Consider the following 18,281-nt stretch of genomic DNA (forward strand, 5'->3'; position numbering starts at 1 on the left):
GTAAATTATAATTTACTTAGTAAAAAATCATTTATTTTTATATAATATATACTTAACGTAATTCTATATTTATTAGTATACCATTACACGCACACACACACAAACTCACACATATGCACACACATACACACATACAAGAACACAAGAAAAAAAAACTAAAATCAAATATACAATATTATTAATAGGTAAATAAATATAGATTTAACGTATTTTGCCGTCGCTTTTTAATGTTTAACACAACTCCGTTGTTGATAAAAAGACATTTATTGTAAATATATATAATTCTTAATAATGAGTAATAAACTATACATAGAAACGAATGGGTGGAACTTAGACGCTGATATGAATCCATTTTTATTCTCATTTTGTTCATTGTATAAATAACCATTTATTTCAACTGCGTTGTTTCCTTTCAAACAGTGGGAATTATAAAAATTAAACGTCGATTCGACGCTTGCTGAATTAAAAACACAAAAATATAGTACATCGAGTGAAAACAATATCTGCGTATGAATAATTATGCAAGCAATTTAAAGAGTAAGTAATGTTTAGTGTGGAGGATTGAGCAGAACTTGTCTGACGTCCATATTGATTAACAGCTGTCGGTATTATGCATTTATTCAAGTCTCTTTTTCGAGTATTTTATTTCAGAAATGATTAATTACGAATATTATAATAACAACGTACGATATCGCTGTATAGACAAATTACCATATTTGAAATACTTCAGTTCGTCTGGTTTTTTTTTTTTTATTAACGGGTAAAATATACCCAGATTGCGGGGAAACGGCGTATAGCTTAAAACGATGAATCTTACTTATTTCGGAGGGAAAGATTCGAGCCACTGGCTTCAATTTTTATGGCATCAATTAATCACCTCTTGTTATTTGTTGGCGTAGTCTCTTCGTCCTGACAAGTATTCGAGAATAATAATCGCATGAATCAGACGATAGTAAAGATCCTCCGACGACTTTATCCATTATAATTTCATACTTCATATCGTGTGACATTTATTGTTAAAAGTACAGTATTATTATTGATCATTGGCACCGATGTTTAAAATTACATCTAGTAGGTCCGCGATGATCGCGATCGTTTCATCATATCGAAATTTATGTCCGTTAACACTACACTGCACTGAACACTTTCGTTCTTGGCGAAACCAATTTTTTATTCAATTCTTAATATAAATCTTAAGCTAGTGATACAGTTCATTCATTTATCAAGTCCATTACCATCGAGCGATTACAGAACACTTTTGTTGAAAATTTAAAAATAATTATTGACATATCACTTTTAGAAATGGCGCTTATTTATTTATTTATTTATTTATAAATCAGTTGAATTCGATAGAATGTTTAGTTGAGCGTTTAATTATGCGGATAACAATGCTTGTAAGCTGAATATTTGGGCATATTCAGCTGTCTCACGTAGGACAGAATCGATTATTTTATTTTCATTATTAATAATACTTTTTTCTCTTTATACCGACTTAAATATTTGACGGTAATTGGCAGTTAATCAGAATCTTAGTAGTATGGAGTAAATTATCTGAATATGCACTTATATACATTTAAAATTATTCACTTCAGGGTATAATATTTTTTCATTGAACTGTCATAGTTTCAAATGGAGGGATATGCCATTGCACAATTTCCAAATAATCTTCTACTTTCATCCTCTCCCAACAATGCGAAAAAACGTTTATGCAGACATCGCAACACAACTTTGTTAACTTCGATTTTTTTCAGATTCTCTCCCACGTAGCTTTACCATATCGGGGTTATTCACTCGTCCTTTAAGATACGATCCGTATCGTTGGACGTCTCGACGTCATCCGGCTCGTCGATTTCGGTCTCATCCTCGTCGTCACCATCCTCCTCATCTTCATCGTCCAATTGGAATTCTTGTACCAGTTTTGTGTACCTGAATAAATAAGAAATCTAAACTATAATAAAATTTTCACACAAAATCGAAAACTTTTAAAAATATGTAGATTTGAAAAGTGGGAAACCACTTTCGCTAATCTTCTTCAAATGCGAGGTACTAATTGGGTTCGATAAGTCGAATGACTGGCAAAGTAACCGCAATTTTAGCGTGCAAATCCTCGACAGTTTTCGCGATTACCTGACGCTGTATCAGACGGGAGTAGTTCTTCTTATCGTATCCAGACCCCATCCGCATTCCCTAACCGGAGGCGGCGGCGGAAGTGGCTCCTCCAGGTCAAATGTGACGAACTCGTGCTGAGCACTGGGGCTGTACTCTTCTTGAAGTACATCAGCGGTGGTGCTCACCTTGAGAATTGCGGGAAAGAAATCGGAGGGCGGTTTGCTAATCACAGTTCATCGGTGTCGCGGAAAAACGCTTCTTCGTCTTACCGTTTGCGCCGTCAGATCCCGCGGAAATTGTCTAGGATATTCTATGTAGTCCAGACTCGGAGGCGGGGGTAGAAATTCGTCGAAATCAACGTCCACCGAGTCTCTCCCGAAGAAGTATCGCTTTTGATGCCTCTCGCACAGGAAGCTACCGTGGTTCTGGTTATTCACGTGATTCTCCTGGTGCATATGGTGCTCCAGCTGATAGACGCCCTGCGGATTAGAAAAAAGTGCATTCTCGTCAGGACATCGAAGTACCCTTAATTCATCGGGGTTCTCTCCCATTTCTTTCTTGTTTGAAAAATTAGATCGTCTACTGCTATGCAAAGTATTGGAAATGCTTTGACGACTGATATATAAACTGTAATTTTTTCGCGACATTATTCCGTCGACTTATGAGGTGTAGATACGATAAGAAAGCAGAAAAAATTGGAAATTGATAACGTTTGTGCGAAACTAATCTACAGCTCGTTAAATAAAATTATACACCGAATGTTTTACGAACCCCATAATTTTTACGCCGGGAGTCTTTCCTGATCCATTCCTGTTGGTGCCAGGATATGTAGAGGAATATCGCCGAGGTACCAGCAACTTCGGTCGTTATGAATCCGCTTACGTATAGTAAAAAGGAAAAGCCATATCTGTAGGTGAATTGCGGACCCTGAAAATGACGAGTCGGAAGTATATAGTTACGAGTAAAAATCTCTCAGGAATTTCTCGTTTCCTTTAGCAGGAAAAATAGGAGATTTTTTTTTTTCCCGACCGACAATAATCTTACACGTGTCTTTCGATGTTAGCGTTAGAAGAAAAGGAGAAAATAAAATAAGAAAAATAATTCTTGCGCCACACTTCCGGTCGCAGATGGAAAAAGTTTTCGGAATCTTTTATTGCTTACTTGAAATGACGATCTCGTTCTTAATTTACTCCCAACCTCTGCCTTGAATACCGATATGTACATCACCATGCCGACGAGCATCAGCAATCCTGAAAAAGAAAATACAAGACGTGAAGAGCAGCGCTTAATTTCCTTCTGTCTTGTCTCGGACTTTTTCAGTCTCTACGTTCGATCGGCTACACAGATTGGTACACGAGGTGTATAAAGACGGGGATTATTCTTCGGAGAGTATAAAGCTCTTGTGTAGAAGTAACGGACTTCTCGAGCTTTTCCAACTGTCGCGGCAACATCCGGTTAAAAAGAAACGTCACGAATTGTTGTGTCGTGTTCCCGAGATTGCAGGCTCGGGTGAAATTCTCGTCGCGCGGTTACTGCATGAAGTTTCTTACGGAGTTTGGTGTACAAACTTTCTCAGATCGGTCGACTCCTACGTCTAGATGCGAGATATGCACTCCCTTGGCGTTTCCCGTACTTTTGCGGCTTTGAAAGCTTGTTGCAGGATGCGCTTTTGCAGCGGGACGTTATGCAGTGCCAAAATTCCTTAGAAATACTTTCCCTCGTTTCGGTTGGTTACACGAGAAAAATTCATCGTGTTTTTTAGGCACCGTTTCATCCAGGCTCATCAACCTTCTAATGAACCTCGTCCTTTTCTCCGTCGTGTAAAAATTAACCCCACCATAGATAAACGGGCGTAAAGAGTAACGTTGATTAAGCACTTACCGGAAACTATGAAAACCACACCGGCGATAAAAACGCAGAGCCGGTGTTTTGGATGGGAAACGTGTGCAGCGAAATAGCAAACCTCTGCCGCGACCAGCAGGAGGGTTGCTGCTAAAAAAAACATCGTCGACTTGGTCACCGCGTCTGTAAAGAGCATTAAACAGACCTGGTACAATTACAGGATTACATAAAACAGGCGGAAGCGAAGCGTAAGGGATACCGATTCGGCTTCGGGATATGTCGAGGAGAAAAAAACAACAAAAACAACAATTCGAAACCCCATTAGCAGCCTTGCTAAATTCAGCGAAAGCAAGCCGTCTTTTTTACTCGCTAATTCAAGCTCATATCGTTGGCCGTTATCATCGAACGAGTAGGTATGCGTCATACGTGTGCATACGTACTTATATTGGCGAATATATTATTATTCCACGATTCACGAGGACAAAAGCTGCCAAAGGTTGGCGAAAAATTCCATTGTTTTCGCATATCGGCCTCTTCTTCAAATTACTGTCATGTGAATCCGAGTGCCGTGCCTTTATTTCACAGTCTTTGCAGTGAAGAAAAACGAAAGTGAACGAAATAACAAGCTGAACAAACGAACGAGTGAATTGGGCAAATGAACAAAAATTCCCGCCAAAAATTTTTGCTTGAATAGGTATTACTCCCAAGGCTATTAATTATTGACTCGATTGTTCGCTCATGGTTTTACCTGACTGCCAATATGTATAGTATATGCTGCGGTTATGGGTATGTACACCTTTATTTGATCAAAATTTCAGCACAATAGTTTTCGCGTGTTTCTGCACAGCACTGAACAATAGCTCCCGCGCCGGCGGCTGGATCTATTTCAAAGTAGAATTATATGCATAATTATTACTCATGACTGGACCAACGTCGTTCAGATTAATACCAGTTGATAATTACAAAACCCAGCATTGCTGTTTGAATGGATAGAAAAAATATGAGAATTTTCAAATAAGCGGCGCCCGAAATGAAAAATTGACATTTTTTGAAAGGCTTTGTTATTTATTGGTAAATTTATGATCAAGATAACGAAGAATAAGCAGATATAATAATTTTATGTATTAGGTTGGTTTTTATTTTTTCATGACCGAATTTCTTCGCGCTCACCCCCCAAAAATAATCAACACATATGGAAAAAAATCTGTCAAAGTCCCCGAGCTTTTCCGAAAACTCTAACACGGCCCATGAAGCATTCGAATTTTTATAAGAAAACTATTAATTACTTTTCAAACAATGCAATATAAAAAAAAATGTTCAGGCTATACTGTAGAAAATTTAATACTTTACAAAAAAGATCTGTTGTAAAATTTTTGCAAATCTAATATCTGTCACGTTATTAGTGAAAAAATGAAGACAGTTGATCGCTGATAACGTGATAAATATTCGATTTACGAAAATTTCACCAGAAATCTTTTACCATTAGATTGTCTACAAAATAACCGGAGGAAATTTTTTTATGATATACATTCTCAAAACAATGAAGAGTTTTCTTTAAAAAACTTCGAATGCATGCGATTCTCCGTATAAAAATTCAACTGCTTTGCGGGGCGTGTTCGAGTTATCGGAAAAGTTCGGAGACTTATACAGATTTTTTTTATTTATATGTTGATTACTTTTGGAGGGGCAGGGGGGGGGGGGGGGAGCGGGAAAAAACTCAGACATGACCGAAATAAGAAACTACCCTTGTAGGAAATTACCCTGTATTTACATATATATCTTTTAAAAAATTTTACACATTTTACTTTTACAACACAAAACACAAAAAAATTTTGCAAAGGGTCAAGAAGGCGTCTGGAATAACTGGCGAGTTCTCGTTTCGCTGGAATTACGTAGATCTGTACAGCAGCATTCGCCGGTTTCCCATTTTCTCCAAGACGCGAGCACTTGTGCCACAGGCAAAATAGCATTACCCTCGACTAGATCTCACAACAGGTTTTACTCGAGATTACATTCTCGCCGGCGTCCCGCCGCCCCCGCCCAACCAATTATTAACACTGCTTGTCTCCCGTACGTGATCAGCAATTGCAACAAACGAAATTACTCGACGCTGCAAGCTCGGGTAAAAATTTTCACGCTCATCAAACTGCAGCGCGAAGTTCGCTGATTCCGATTCAGCGAAAATTCACAAGAGACTTTATTTCGATACAATTACAGCGCAATCGAGCGTGTGTACCTCTGCTAATTCGTTGCAATCAATTCAATTCCATCGATTACGAACTACGTATGTATATATGTATATGTAACGCGAAATAATTAACCAAAAGTTTCGCAAAATTTACTCTCAATAAGTTGATCAATTAGACCTGCGCAAAATGTGACGGTCTTGTGCAAGAGCGTTGGAAATTTCGTTAGAAACTGGTTCTACTCGCTCCTTCATTGTCGTAGGTATCTATTCGCGCCTATTCTACACATTACACGCTCAAGCTATGCCATTATTGCATTATCCCTCGACTGAACCTGGCTGACAGGGCGCGAGGAAATTGTTTTACGAAGAGAGACTTTCCTCGGGAACGATATGACGGTGAGAAGACTTGTTTCAGCTGCACAAGCACGTCTTGATAGGCGATATTACGCGATCATTGTTGTTATCCGAAAACCGAGACAAAGTGACTCGCGCCTCGAGCACTATAATTGGTGGCTTGAAACGTACTGTTTCTCCTTAATTAATAATTCAAACAATTTTAGCCGGTAACGAGGTTAGCTAATTAGGAAGAACAGTCCAATTAATCTGGCAAATTTACACAATTTACCAACACCGAAAGGCCTGCGTAAATGACACACGGATAACGCAGGATGTAGTCGGCGGTCTGAGCGTCTAACTCGGAGATCCAACCCCTGCAGGATACATAAAGCATTTCCGACCGTGAACATTGAAATCTATTGTTAAACGCACCTACGACAACCACGCTGGTAAATTCAACCGGAAGTTCGCAAGCACCGCGTACCCCGAGAGGATATCCTTTACGGTACACCTCTAAACGCTTACTCAATTCAATTTTATCGCGAGCCTATACCGCGAATATTAATCGCGAATCTCGTCCCGTTCATAGATGAATTGTTCGTGATTCCTGCTATTTTCAACTCCAGGAACTAGCGAAATTGTTCCTACATATTCAGGAAAGAAAGTTTTAAGAAACGACGAAGCCATTCGAAGAGGGTTGAAAAGACAAAAGCTGCTTTCAAGAACGTTTTGTAATCATTGCGAAAAATTGGCTTGGAATTGGCGTTGAGCGAGGGGATTTATGCGGTGTACAATCAATCCTGTTGTCATCCCTTCGCGAAGCCCTTGAAATACGCGTCCGTCGGTATCAGACGAATGGTAGTGGATGTCGTTTCCGAGCCTTACACCGGTTTTGCTCGGGGAAACAAACTCGGATTACATCTCTGTTCCCCACATAATATCGGAATTATCGCGTGATATATTATCGAGGGGAAGTTGGATATGCCGGGAGTGCGACTCTCAGCCCCCCGAGTCACACCTGCGGCGTGACAAATTTAGTGCCACTGCACGAAGGACTTTTCCCTGGAAACCCGCAGAGAATCCACGGGACTCGAACATCATCTCGAAATGTAATCCTCCATCCCCAGGATAAAAAGCTATCCGCAGTTTCGGATGGTTCCCCCTACATTGACTCCATATATACCCATTAAGTCGGACTGATCGAGAGTGCTCGCTACTATGCGAGCTTATTATACCCTGCGCGTGTATTTTTTCCTCTCGGATCCTCTTCTCGCGCCTATTTTTACCCGGCTTCTGTAGTATTTACTTATAATTTTCAGGCTTGAGGGGAGAAATTAAAGGAGGAGCTATTGCGAGGTGATGAAATTAGCACCCTAAACAGTTCATGGCAAAGTGCTAGCTGCTATCAGATTAAGCATCTAGGGGAAGCAAGGAAGCAAGGAAGCAGAGGAGGAAGGAAGAAAGGAAACGGCGGAAGAGCCATGCACGAATGGTATATATATATAACGTCAAGATTTCACTTACACGGTATGGCCATTGTCGAGTCGTTGGGATCCGGGCTGTACTCCTCGCTTGGAAAGTAGTCGATATTGAAGCACTCGTACTGCACGTGCGAAGCTAAAAACATAAGAATTTTTCCCATCATTTTCTTCATCCTTAATCAGACCCTCGCGTGGTTGTTAGAAAGCTGAATGTTTTCGAGATTATTTTTCGTGCCAATGATGCAGCCTCGTTCACAGGTTTAGTGACTATTCTGTACTGTGGAATTGAAAAACTCTTCAAGGCAGTCAAATAAATGACCGTTTGACGTATATACCACGTGATTAATGGATCTTTCTGGATTTTTTTTTTCTGTTACCTCTTTTTCAGCGAAAAATTCCTAAATTTGTCACACGACTCTCCCCTCCGTATCAACCGGAAGTCGAGGCCAGAGATCCTGTCTCAGATTCCCATTTCTAGACGGATACTGATGCGTGCTTCATTTTTTGTAACGCAAATATTTTTCAAACTTGTGTGCTCTACCCTGTGAAGAAGTCTCCGTTTCTCTCTCTCTCATTCTCGGCCATTCTGCACTTGTAGTAGAACATTTTTAAAGTTGTCGTTTAGAATAGTTTATCAATATCTGAGAACTAATCATAATGAATTTCGAAACAATGAAAATATATTAGAGGCGAACGAAACGTTCTGTTCGTACATTCGCCACTGGATCAGAATTTAAGTACATCCGCTTTAAAAGGGATTTCCTTTGAGAGACCAAAGTCCTCGGAACATTCCTAGAAAAATCCAATTTTAAACTCGTCCAGCTTTAAAGAATCGTTGATTGGAAGATATAAGGGCACGTTTCTCGAAATGTTAGACCTCAGTGAAAAGCTAAGGAAGTCAGGGTTGCGGTTAAGTAAACTGAACGGCCAGGAAAGTCGACTTATAGTTTCTCGCAAACACGCGGTGGGATCTCAATTTTGTTCCAAGAGTTCCAATCGTGCAATTGCAGCGGTAGCAGCAGCAGCAGCAGCAGCAGTCGTCGGAGTTTCGTTAAAGTACAAAGCCGACTGACTGATGGAATTTAATTGAAAATCTCGATGGAAAGTTTCCGGGAATCGCCAATGGCTCAAAGTGCCCAGCTGCATCCCGCGATTAACCGGTTTCTTGTGCGAGTCGAAAGCTGGCCTTTCAATTCAAGCTCGACTCCGCAAGCTTCACGCGCTTATCCGACCGCGAGACGAAGGCAGTATAAGTACGATAAAACAGGATCAAAAATCGCTTACCGTGAATCGAGCAGAGCCCAGGCTGATAATCAAATAAAATTCTTGCTTCGGAAACCTTTTACGCTCCATAATGTCGAGGTGTGTGTCCGGAGCCGCTGTTTCCGATATAAAGCTCAGCCCATATCCCTGGACTATCGATGGTCGATTAGTGCAATCCCGAAGTTGATTCGGAGCTGAATTTCAATTGACTTTGGAAAAAAGCGACACCGCGAAAAAGACCACGGCGACAATTTATTCGCAGAAAAAGGCAATAGAGAAGAGAAGAGATGGTCCAAACGTGTAGGCGACATTTTCCCCCCTACACGTGTATCTGCGGTGGGAAAAGACGTGAAGAATTGCGAATGGGCCTTGACAGGATGACGTACGAGACGCACACTTCTGGCCATTTGATACGCGCAAAGTCAATCGAGCGAAACTATTGGGTAGCATTCGTTTGTCCTTATATTTTCCTGCGCACTTCGAACTTTGTCCGATAAAAACACCTACAGCGTATATAATCGTTTTCAAGAAAATTAAAGTGCTCAGAGTATGAGAATACGATCATGGCGGCGGCACATGACCGGAGTTTTAATGCTGAAACATGATTGTCGCTTAATAGGTAGACGCTGATCTCGCTCTCGAGAAGGTTTTCCCTCCTCGTCACTCTCCCTCTCTGTTTCTCTTCATGTCCCAAGGAGAGATTTTCCTGGACGGAGATTAAGCGGGTGCCGAGGACCCTTCAGGATGCAGCGTGATGAGTTCAGTCGCGAGGGGGCCGGGGTGTTTCCTTCGCGTTATAATTAACCCCGTATCAAATGGCACTAGGGCCGGACAATGTCTGCTCCGCCTGGTGCAGGAAACGCGAAGCCATAACTTTTCATTGGGATGTCAGTCACGAACTCTCGAGTAAGGACGGAGCTAAATCGACGAGCTAATAGGGCCGTGGGTTGGAAGCCACGATAAACACCGCAGGCACCCTGAACAAGAGACCGTGTATTTGAATTCATTTTTTTCGTGTTTAGCTGTTTCAATCTCTTTTTCTTTTTGTCATTTTAACGCCTCGCTTTTCGCCCCCTCGTCAACGCGTTTCATTAAAACATAACAGCCGGACAGATGTTCTAAGCTCAAATATAACAAGTTCAGTTGACTGGGCGCGATTTTTGTACTCATTTCGATGCAGAACTGTATTTTATAATGTATAACCAATCACAGATCAGATCTCGAATTCTGCCTTTTTTTTCAAAGTCCGTTCACCTGCGTCCATCCGTCGCTTCGTTTCAAACGGTTCTGGTCGTTCAGCTAGGAATAAACGCGAAGGTGATCGTAAACGGAATGGGAGAAATCTATTTTCGAATTTGTTGCCATGGTGACAACGGTAAGATTGGCAATAAAGCTGGAGCGGCGCCGCCCCCTCAACCCTTGTAATAAAAACAAGCGGGTAAACGGACCGACGGGACGCCGACAATTTGAAATGTTGGGAATTCTAACAGTTGACAAATGTCCCTGGGGGCAGGGGGGTGGTGGTGTTCGACGAGGACTTTGAGTGGCGGTGAATGTCGCGCGGGTGAAGAACCGGGGGTGCAACCAACGCCTAGCGGCAAGCAGGGAGCAAAGGATCGAGCGAGTCGGTCTGGAGGGTGGGAATCCATTCAGAGAAGGCCAAATATTCCAGCCAGGAACTCGCGGCACTGTGAACATTGCGCTTCGCGACGGAGCAAGGCGAGGCGTTGTGAAGGGAGATTGGAATAGGGCGGAGCAGGAAATGACGTCATTAATATAGGCGGAATGATTTATCAGGGTGAAGATGAGGGAAGAAAAGCTGTTTGTATTCAAATGTGCCTCAGGCCACTTTTACCGACCGCGCTGGGAGCTGTACCAACACCAACGTTTTTTATTACTCTTCTTCGGAATCAATCATGCTCTTGCATTATTCCCGCACGCTTCAGAGTCACGTTCCGCCTCGACACTCTGACATACCGACTGATTAGGAAGATTATCCGACGGGAATTCCACCCCGATAGATTCATCCGAACCAAAATTCTACTCATGTTCGATAATCAGGCTTACACCACAATAGACTCGAGGACCTCGCAATAGTTTCGTCATCAATCTTCCCCTTGTGGTCTCGGTATCGCTTTCGATACTCGGATGCTACGTACCTAGAGACGAGGAAAAAATTTCATGTAATTATACCAAACGGGTAATCTGTACAAGTTTCCTCTTCGGCGAAGTTCTCGCTCCGCTCAACATACCGTGCGAGAATTCCTCCGTCGTAGAAAGTTTCTCGATGGATTATTAATTACTCTCAAAGAACGTAGGTAGGTACGTAGCGAGTGTATAATTTTCTCACCTCCTTCGGAATAACGGCTGAATCGAAACCCTCCTGAAGATTCGCTAAGCTCGAAGTTTTCCGACTTTGCCGTATAGCGGAAATACACTGCTGCGCCATTTTCTTGGAAATATGACAACTCCAGTCCTTATCACATTTATCAACGAGATCACCTCAGACCGTTCTCGTTTCAGTTTTCGTTCGACGTCGTGTTTATATCCTCGTACAATGCTTCGCCGTCCCTTTCTCTTCAACGGGAAACACTTCATCCCTCGAGGACTTACTCGAAAACTTGGGGATTATGGATAAGCTTTATAGTGATTCCGACAACTGAATCCAGCTCCTGTACGCCGCTGAGGAGACTGACTCTATAGAAAATGCAATTCTGCACTTGTTTTCAAAACTTTTATCTATATCCTCGAGTTCTCCGGGTGCAGAAACAGGGTTATCTGTATCTGTTTTCTCTCCGACAAACGATGCTGCTACATGTACGTATGTATGTTATATTTCTGTGAACGAGCACGTGGTGTACATGTATGTATATACACTTGGCGTGAGTGGGGTTGGTACTCACGGATCGAAGAGAGTGCTCGCTTCCCTAGTACTCCCGGCATTGTATTCCTTTTACGGTTTATACCACTCAAAGTTGGTATACCGAACATCAGCCGTATGTATATTGTACATTATCGCCGTATACGACGTATCTTTGAGCCACTATAACCTGCAGCTACGTGGATTACCCTCGGCGACATGAGGGTGATGCAGTTTCATAATTCTCCAAAGCAGTCTGCGCGGATTTAGGATTATTATTCCGGATTTCATCAATACCGTGCAATATCTGCTCAACTTCGTTTTAATTTATATTCGAGATTCCGGAAGTAAAAATATGGCGAGAAGCTTTGTACAGTAGTCGTGAAGTCACCTAGAATTCATAGGTATTCATATACTCGTATTATCATATTGAATATTTTAGAATCTTTACGACGAAGGAAGTAACGTGCAGCGATGTCTCATTCCAAAGAGACGCTCGAAATTATTTACCAAAATTTTGTACGAGCACTCAGAACTTTGCATCAAACCATGTTAATGTATGCAACGAACGAATTCGAGCGTTTGTATTTATGAAGCTATTCTAACGTACGTATTAATAATAAACCCGACGGCGAGACGGTGACGAGGTATAATGGAATACGTTGCAAAGTTCTGCAGATTTGGAAACAATCATCGACAGATGAAACGAGTGCAAAAGTTCTAAAGAATCCTTTTTTCCCGCCTATTGTAATAGCGTTATTTGGCGCTGATCCAGGATCATGTCTCTCACGTTGCGGGAGTTTGATGTCTTCCACCACTCCCTCCTCCTTGGCCTCGCCTTCGGAGAAGCCAGCCACCCTTGGATCGAAATCCTCACTCGCGATACGTATTCGGGTTAACACATCCATTCAAAAGGCGTTCGATGCTCGCCATCAGCCCCGCAAACCAAGCTGGGCACGTATACAGATGATAATTAAGCCCACCCCCTAATGTTGATCGGTGAATATCGCGTTCAGTTATCTGATTTTCCCACCCTCCAACGGAAGGGTGGGCTCCTCTCTGCAGTTGACTGCATGCTATAGACGCACCTTGTACTCAAGCAACGATAATCGGCGGTAACCCTTACAACCTGAGTTAACGTAGCATGGCTTAACCCTCAAACCGAATCTGAGCTCAGTCAGCCGAGCGTTTTGTTCACTTGGTTTAACTTATTGACACGTGATTACTACAACGTTCGAAAACATCTCATATTTATCATGATTCGTATAATACACTTATGGACAGAAGTTCAACGTTATACTTATACTTTCGCTGTTGATGTATCGTGACGGTTTTGTAGCGAAGCAACAAAATATGTGCTTTTCTTTAAAGATCTGATGACGGGTACTTGAGAATGGCATCAAACTTTTCCAATTTCTGTTTGAATCACCGTTCAACGTGCATCTCGTGGAATGGATGTAAGCACGAAATGTGACACCGACCTAGAAGGCATGGCAAGCATCAAGGCGAGGCCTTTCCAACAACGTGTAGAACCTTTATGTCGAGTAACCATAACACCCATCGTAACCAAGGGAAAGACGGAGCACTCTGGGTGTCCACATAAGGGGAGAGATGGTATAGGCTGTTAACGAAATTGGCTCTCACTCCCAGTTCAGTGCGGACTAAGTGACAGAACACGGTCTGACGGAGGGATTGATTAAGTGACCATGGCGGATGGCGGTAATGAAACCCAGGACACACTATGCTGCGAGGTGATGACGAGTTGTGCCAGGATAATGCGATTTCTCACAGGTGAGGTAACGAATACCATTTGCCTGGAAATATGCTTGACAAGGAAACAGAGAAAGGAAGGGAGAAGCTCCGATAGTAAAAGAAGTTGGAAACGAAGTGGCCCCGATGGAAATTGGGTCACGACTCGAATCCCGTTCCCGGTTTAAAGAGATCCTCTATTTCCATTTCCCCGTCCCCCCGCTCCTCGAGCAGTCCGCTTTTCCTATCCTCTTACGCAATTAGTTGCCCCTTTTCATGTTAAAATTCTACGACCACGGACCGCTAAGGGAGCGATTTGAGTCAACCGCGGATTTAGAATCGAGTCGCGTTTTCCTCGCTGCAGGGATAGTTTATTTTTAATCCCTCTCTGCACAGTCAGTTTCCCTTTACTCGCCAACCCGAGCGCCTGCAGCGAAACGCCTAGGTTGAAGAAACAAATAATCCACTTAAACGTAAACGCAGCCTCGCTGCGCTGCCGCAGTTAACCGTAATCGTGCTTTCCAACCACGCCCCTGATGAAATCAGCTTATTCCTTTACGTCACTTTCAACCTTCGCTCTTTCTTTTTCTCTTTTCCTTCTACCTTTGGATCACCTTACTAGGAGGAAGAAAAAGAAGAAAAGTAAACGAAATACAGTGACAAAAAGGGGGCTCCTGAAAAGCTGATGGTAGATCGTCTAGGATATTTCGGTATTCAAGGCGGCCAGTCGCGATTCGTCACAGCTCGGGTCCTTATCTTTGTTTCATTGTCACCCCACTCACACATTAGCCATAAGTCTGCCTTGCCTCCCTCGGTGACCCGAGCTCGGTTCTTCTTGGGTGAAACTTTATCTGTTATTCCGTCCCTCGCGTGGGTGGATGTGCTTCCTTGCACATACATGTAATATCTGTGACAAATTCTGCACGAAGGAATCCACTGCAAGAGTATTCGAATGCTTCAAAGCGAATGAATGACGAAGAGAGTTGCCTGCAGCCATACGCAGAATGGTTTTTGATACATCGAATGACAGGCGGGAAGAAACATTGAGCCATTGTCACACAGGCTGAGTCAATCTCACGGAAAATTGAATCTGCGAGCATGCGGATGGATGAATGATTCCGTCAATGAGCAGGCGGAAAATTCTATTTTCCACTAAATTTAGGCCGAGTCTCGTGATGGTATCCGAAACCGATGCTTCGTCATCTGAGAGTCGAAAAAAAGAGGGAAAAATTTTACTCCGCATCTGCAACCAGCCCTTTGGCATTACTTGCGTCCGACACTGACGAGGGGAATCTATCACATGCTCTCATCTTTGGAACTCCAGTAACTCTTCGACGCTCTTTCCGCTGCGGAAACCTTCTTGCCAGCGAAGAACTAGCGAAGAACATCGCGTCGGGGTTGGGTTGGGGGTGGAGGTGGGGGTGGGGGTGGGGGTGGAGGCTGGCACGTTTCCCTTTAATTGTCTCACGTTTACCTCCGCGACTGACTTGAATAGTAATAACCAGACCAAACCCATCTAACATCCGGACGGAACGAAAAGGGAGCCGAACGATCCGCCTTCCCGATTGTAACTGATGTAGATTAGTTGCTGCTGCGGCTGCTGCCGCTGCTACTAATTGGGATCAACTTTCTACGGCGTAAGTAATCCCCGAACCACTAATTCACGGGAAGCAAAGTTAATTCGGCCATATCGACTGGTCGATGCGCGAAGTACAGAGACCAAGAATAAATGGAGGGTAAGAGAAGACGAGATCAGTCAAATTCGAAGGTCACTCGTTCACCGATATCCTGATGGTACCGCGTCCATTGGCAATCGTCAGCTGTCCAATTTGAAGACGGATAAAAATATCCATCGTGGTATTCGAGAGCGCATTTCCTGCTCCCGTTATTTCACCGCTTTTCAATTCCAATCTCAGACCGCGACGGCTTTCAGGCCGATTCTGAAAAGCCAGCTTCCGGATTGATGCGCAGTGACGTCATATTCTCAATTCAATCAAATTATCCACTAATTGGAGTTGCTCTTTTCAATCTTCGAGATAGTTGCGGTGAGTCCGAGTTCCTTTTGTTCCTCAAGGGTGGATGCTTTTCAACGCAAAATCGTCACACCTGCAGAGCGTGTAGAAGGCTATAGATTTTTTCGGTTAATCCGAAGTGGGAATCGGAACGAATCGGTCTGCTTGTAATCGCGTTATTCCTGACGTTCGATCGTAATCGGCATTCGTTTGACGGCTTGGATCGCGAGTCTGTCGCAATCGGTTAGAAAAACAATGTACCAACGTCAGTTGCGTCGGGGTGGGCGAGAATCTGGTTAGAATTTAATTAAACTCCAGACTGATTTTATCACCCCGCAAAAACGTGTGACATTGGGTCGTTTAATTGGCCAGATTATACCGGCAATCATGCCTGACTCATCCTCTTATTCCAGACGCGTGTCTCGTTTCCGATCATTTCCCCGCCTCTCGATCCTCGACAATAATGCGCTTTTTCTGCGGATCGTTACGACTATATATATATACAGCCGATTACCACTTCGGCTGTTTGATTTCTCCCCGCGGTAATTGGCGAATCGGCGAATTGGCAAATCGGCCAACGCGGCTCAAGTTGAGCCTACCGGAAGCCGAGCATTCGGTGAAAGTACGCGAGCGTTTGCCTGTTTGCAGATACGTTGCAGCTATTGATTGCGTAATTCCACCCCGGGGAGAACCGCAAGCCGTCGGAGTTCGCGCCGCGAGCTTCCTTCAAACGTTGAAAGCCGAGCTTTTGCGCGAGTGATGCTGCATTGACTTGTCTGAATGCAGAGAAGCGCTTGGTGCATTTCCGGCGCCGCCTTAGCGTCACTTCGTACTTCATTCCGTCGAGGCTCTCCTCCTCCTCTTCTCACCAGTTTGTTTCCTTTATCCCTTCCAGTCACCGTGTCGTAATAAACCTATCGACCTTTGCTCCCGCGGCACAAAGTCTAGAATTCTCTTTTGATAAAAGTTTTCGGAAAAGCAGTTGCCATGGGACTGGAAAGTTTGACGTTTCTAAGTTTTCCGCGCCTCCATCAACTCTTTCACGCAAATTTAGCTTATTTATCTTCCTTCTGCTCGTAGACGCAAAGTGCTAACCTACTATACATATATTCAGGCCATCGAATTTCCATCACTGAATTTTTCAAGCCATGTCGCGTATGGTGGAAAAAATTTTGCAATTTATATTCGAGTGATAGAGACAGAGAGATTCTACAGCTTTTTTTCAACTTTCGGGGAGAATCTGTACCCGTCGTTTTTATATATTGAGTCGCTATAATTTCTAATTACTTTAATATCTCAAGTTGGTGGAATAAGGCATAAAGATTCCTCGTTACAAACTTTCCCGTTTGCTGCGGATATAAACTTTTCATTATATAGGCGAAGGGCGTTTGAGAGCGGAAATTTTTGCTCAACTTTCTCCTACACCTTCTCTTCCTTTGTTGTTTTTTTCCTTTTCATTCTTTCTTTTTCTTCATCTATTGTTTTTTTTTTCTTGTTATTATTATTTTTTTTTTTTATATCGTTGCTTTCTCCCTCCCTTTTCTCTTTGAATTTAAACTCGACCTGTTTTAGCGCGAGACTTCGCAGGAAAAACGCGCGGTAGAAACGGTAAATTACAAATTGAGTGCTCCGGGTAATCAAGAGCGACTACGGACTTCTCGTTTCGCTTGATTTAAGAGTTGAGTTTTAGAGAAGTTTCGGAGTTCGCGGGTGTGGTCGCTAAATTATTTCGCTCCTTTGCTATTCGTTGCGAAGCTAGGCTGCTGCGTAAGCGTGGGGTGAAAATGTGACAGAATTTGAATAAATATGACATTTATTTCAACCCGCCTTCATTAAGAGAGAAAAAAATTCAATTTACTCCGGAAGGGTTGCTGCTGCTGCTGCTGCTGCTGTTGCTGCGGTCGGTGTTTGAACTGCTGGGTGCGAAACGGTACTGCTGTGAAGGATGATGTACTGCATCAAGAAGCAGAAAGGGTGAGGGAATTTGAGTAAAACAGCGAGTTAAGAGAGTAGCAAAACTTTTGTTTTATGAGAGGATCGAGGGTTCAACCCTGCAGAGATTCCGCCTCGCTCCGCGGGTGATATTCTTATGAGCAAATTAAGGGCTCGCGATTTTATATTAAGTCGCGATCCCGGGTACCGTCATTTGGCTTTTTGAATTTGGCGAGGGCGGACTTTCAGAGATGCAAACGGTGGCGCCTGAAGATCCTCCTTGAATTGTTCGGCCGAGCTATGAGATTTCATAAACGGTGATAAATCGCGGGAAAACTTGCTCGAACAGGTGAAAATCTTCTTTCTTTTTTTCTTCTTCTTTTATCCATCTATTTCCTGGAGATTACGCAAAGAATCCCCTTGTTTAAAAATCATCAGTTTACATGCACGAAAGAGTATAATTCAATTTTGAATAAAATTTTGGTAAATCATCACTAATCGAAAGCCTT

The 18,281-nt window shown here is 42.8% G+C and overlaps 1 protein-coding gene and 1 long non-coding RNA gene across 3 annotated transcripts in view; one reads left to right on the forward strand and one right to left on the reverse strand.

Annotated features, from left to right (window-relative positions):
* Positions 1-1,760: 1,760 nt before the first annotated feature.
* On the forward strand, positions 1,761-16,671 carry LOC124405352. Its single transcript, XR_006929103.1, has 3 exons — positions 1,761-1,892; positions 3,507-3,511; positions 16,661-16,671. It is a non-coding gene; the product is annotated as an uncharacterized LOC124405352 (long non-coding RNA).
* LOC124405350 (voltage-dependent calcium channel gamma-5 subunit) overlaps positions 1,813-18,281 on the reverse strand; it is a 39,659-nt gene continuing 23,190 nt past the window's right edge. Inside the window, exons 2-8 of one of the 2 annotated variants that reach the window (XM_046880174.1) lie at positions 8,000-8,092; positions 3,991-4,134; positions 3,271-3,359; positions 2,881-3,036; positions 2,379-2,588; positions 2,128-2,294; positions 1,813-1,926 (exon numbers count right to left, since the gene is read on the reverse strand). In XM_046880174.1, coding sequence (XP_046736130.1) covers positions 2,139-2,294; positions 2,379-2,588; positions 2,881-3,036; positions 3,271-3,359; positions 3,991-4,134; positions 8,000-8,092 — 848 coding nt within the window. In that variant the 3' untranslated portion in view covers positions 1,813-1,926; positions 2,128-2,138. Of the gene's footprint in view, positions 1,949-2,121; positions 2,295-2,378; positions 2,589-2,880; positions 3,037-3,270; positions 3,360-3,990; positions 4,135-7,999; positions 8,093-18,281 lie in introns of both variants that reach the window. The other variant, XM_046880175.1, reaches the window with a different exon arrangement.

The sequence above is a fragment of the Diprion similis genome, chromosome 4 (genome assembly GCF_021155765.1).
Source record: "Diprion similis isolate iyDipSimi1 chromosome 4, iyDipSimi1.1, whole genome shotgun sequence".
Taxonomy (NCBI): Eukaryota; Metazoa; Arthropoda; class Insecta; order Hymenoptera; family Diprionidae; genus Diprion; species Diprion similis.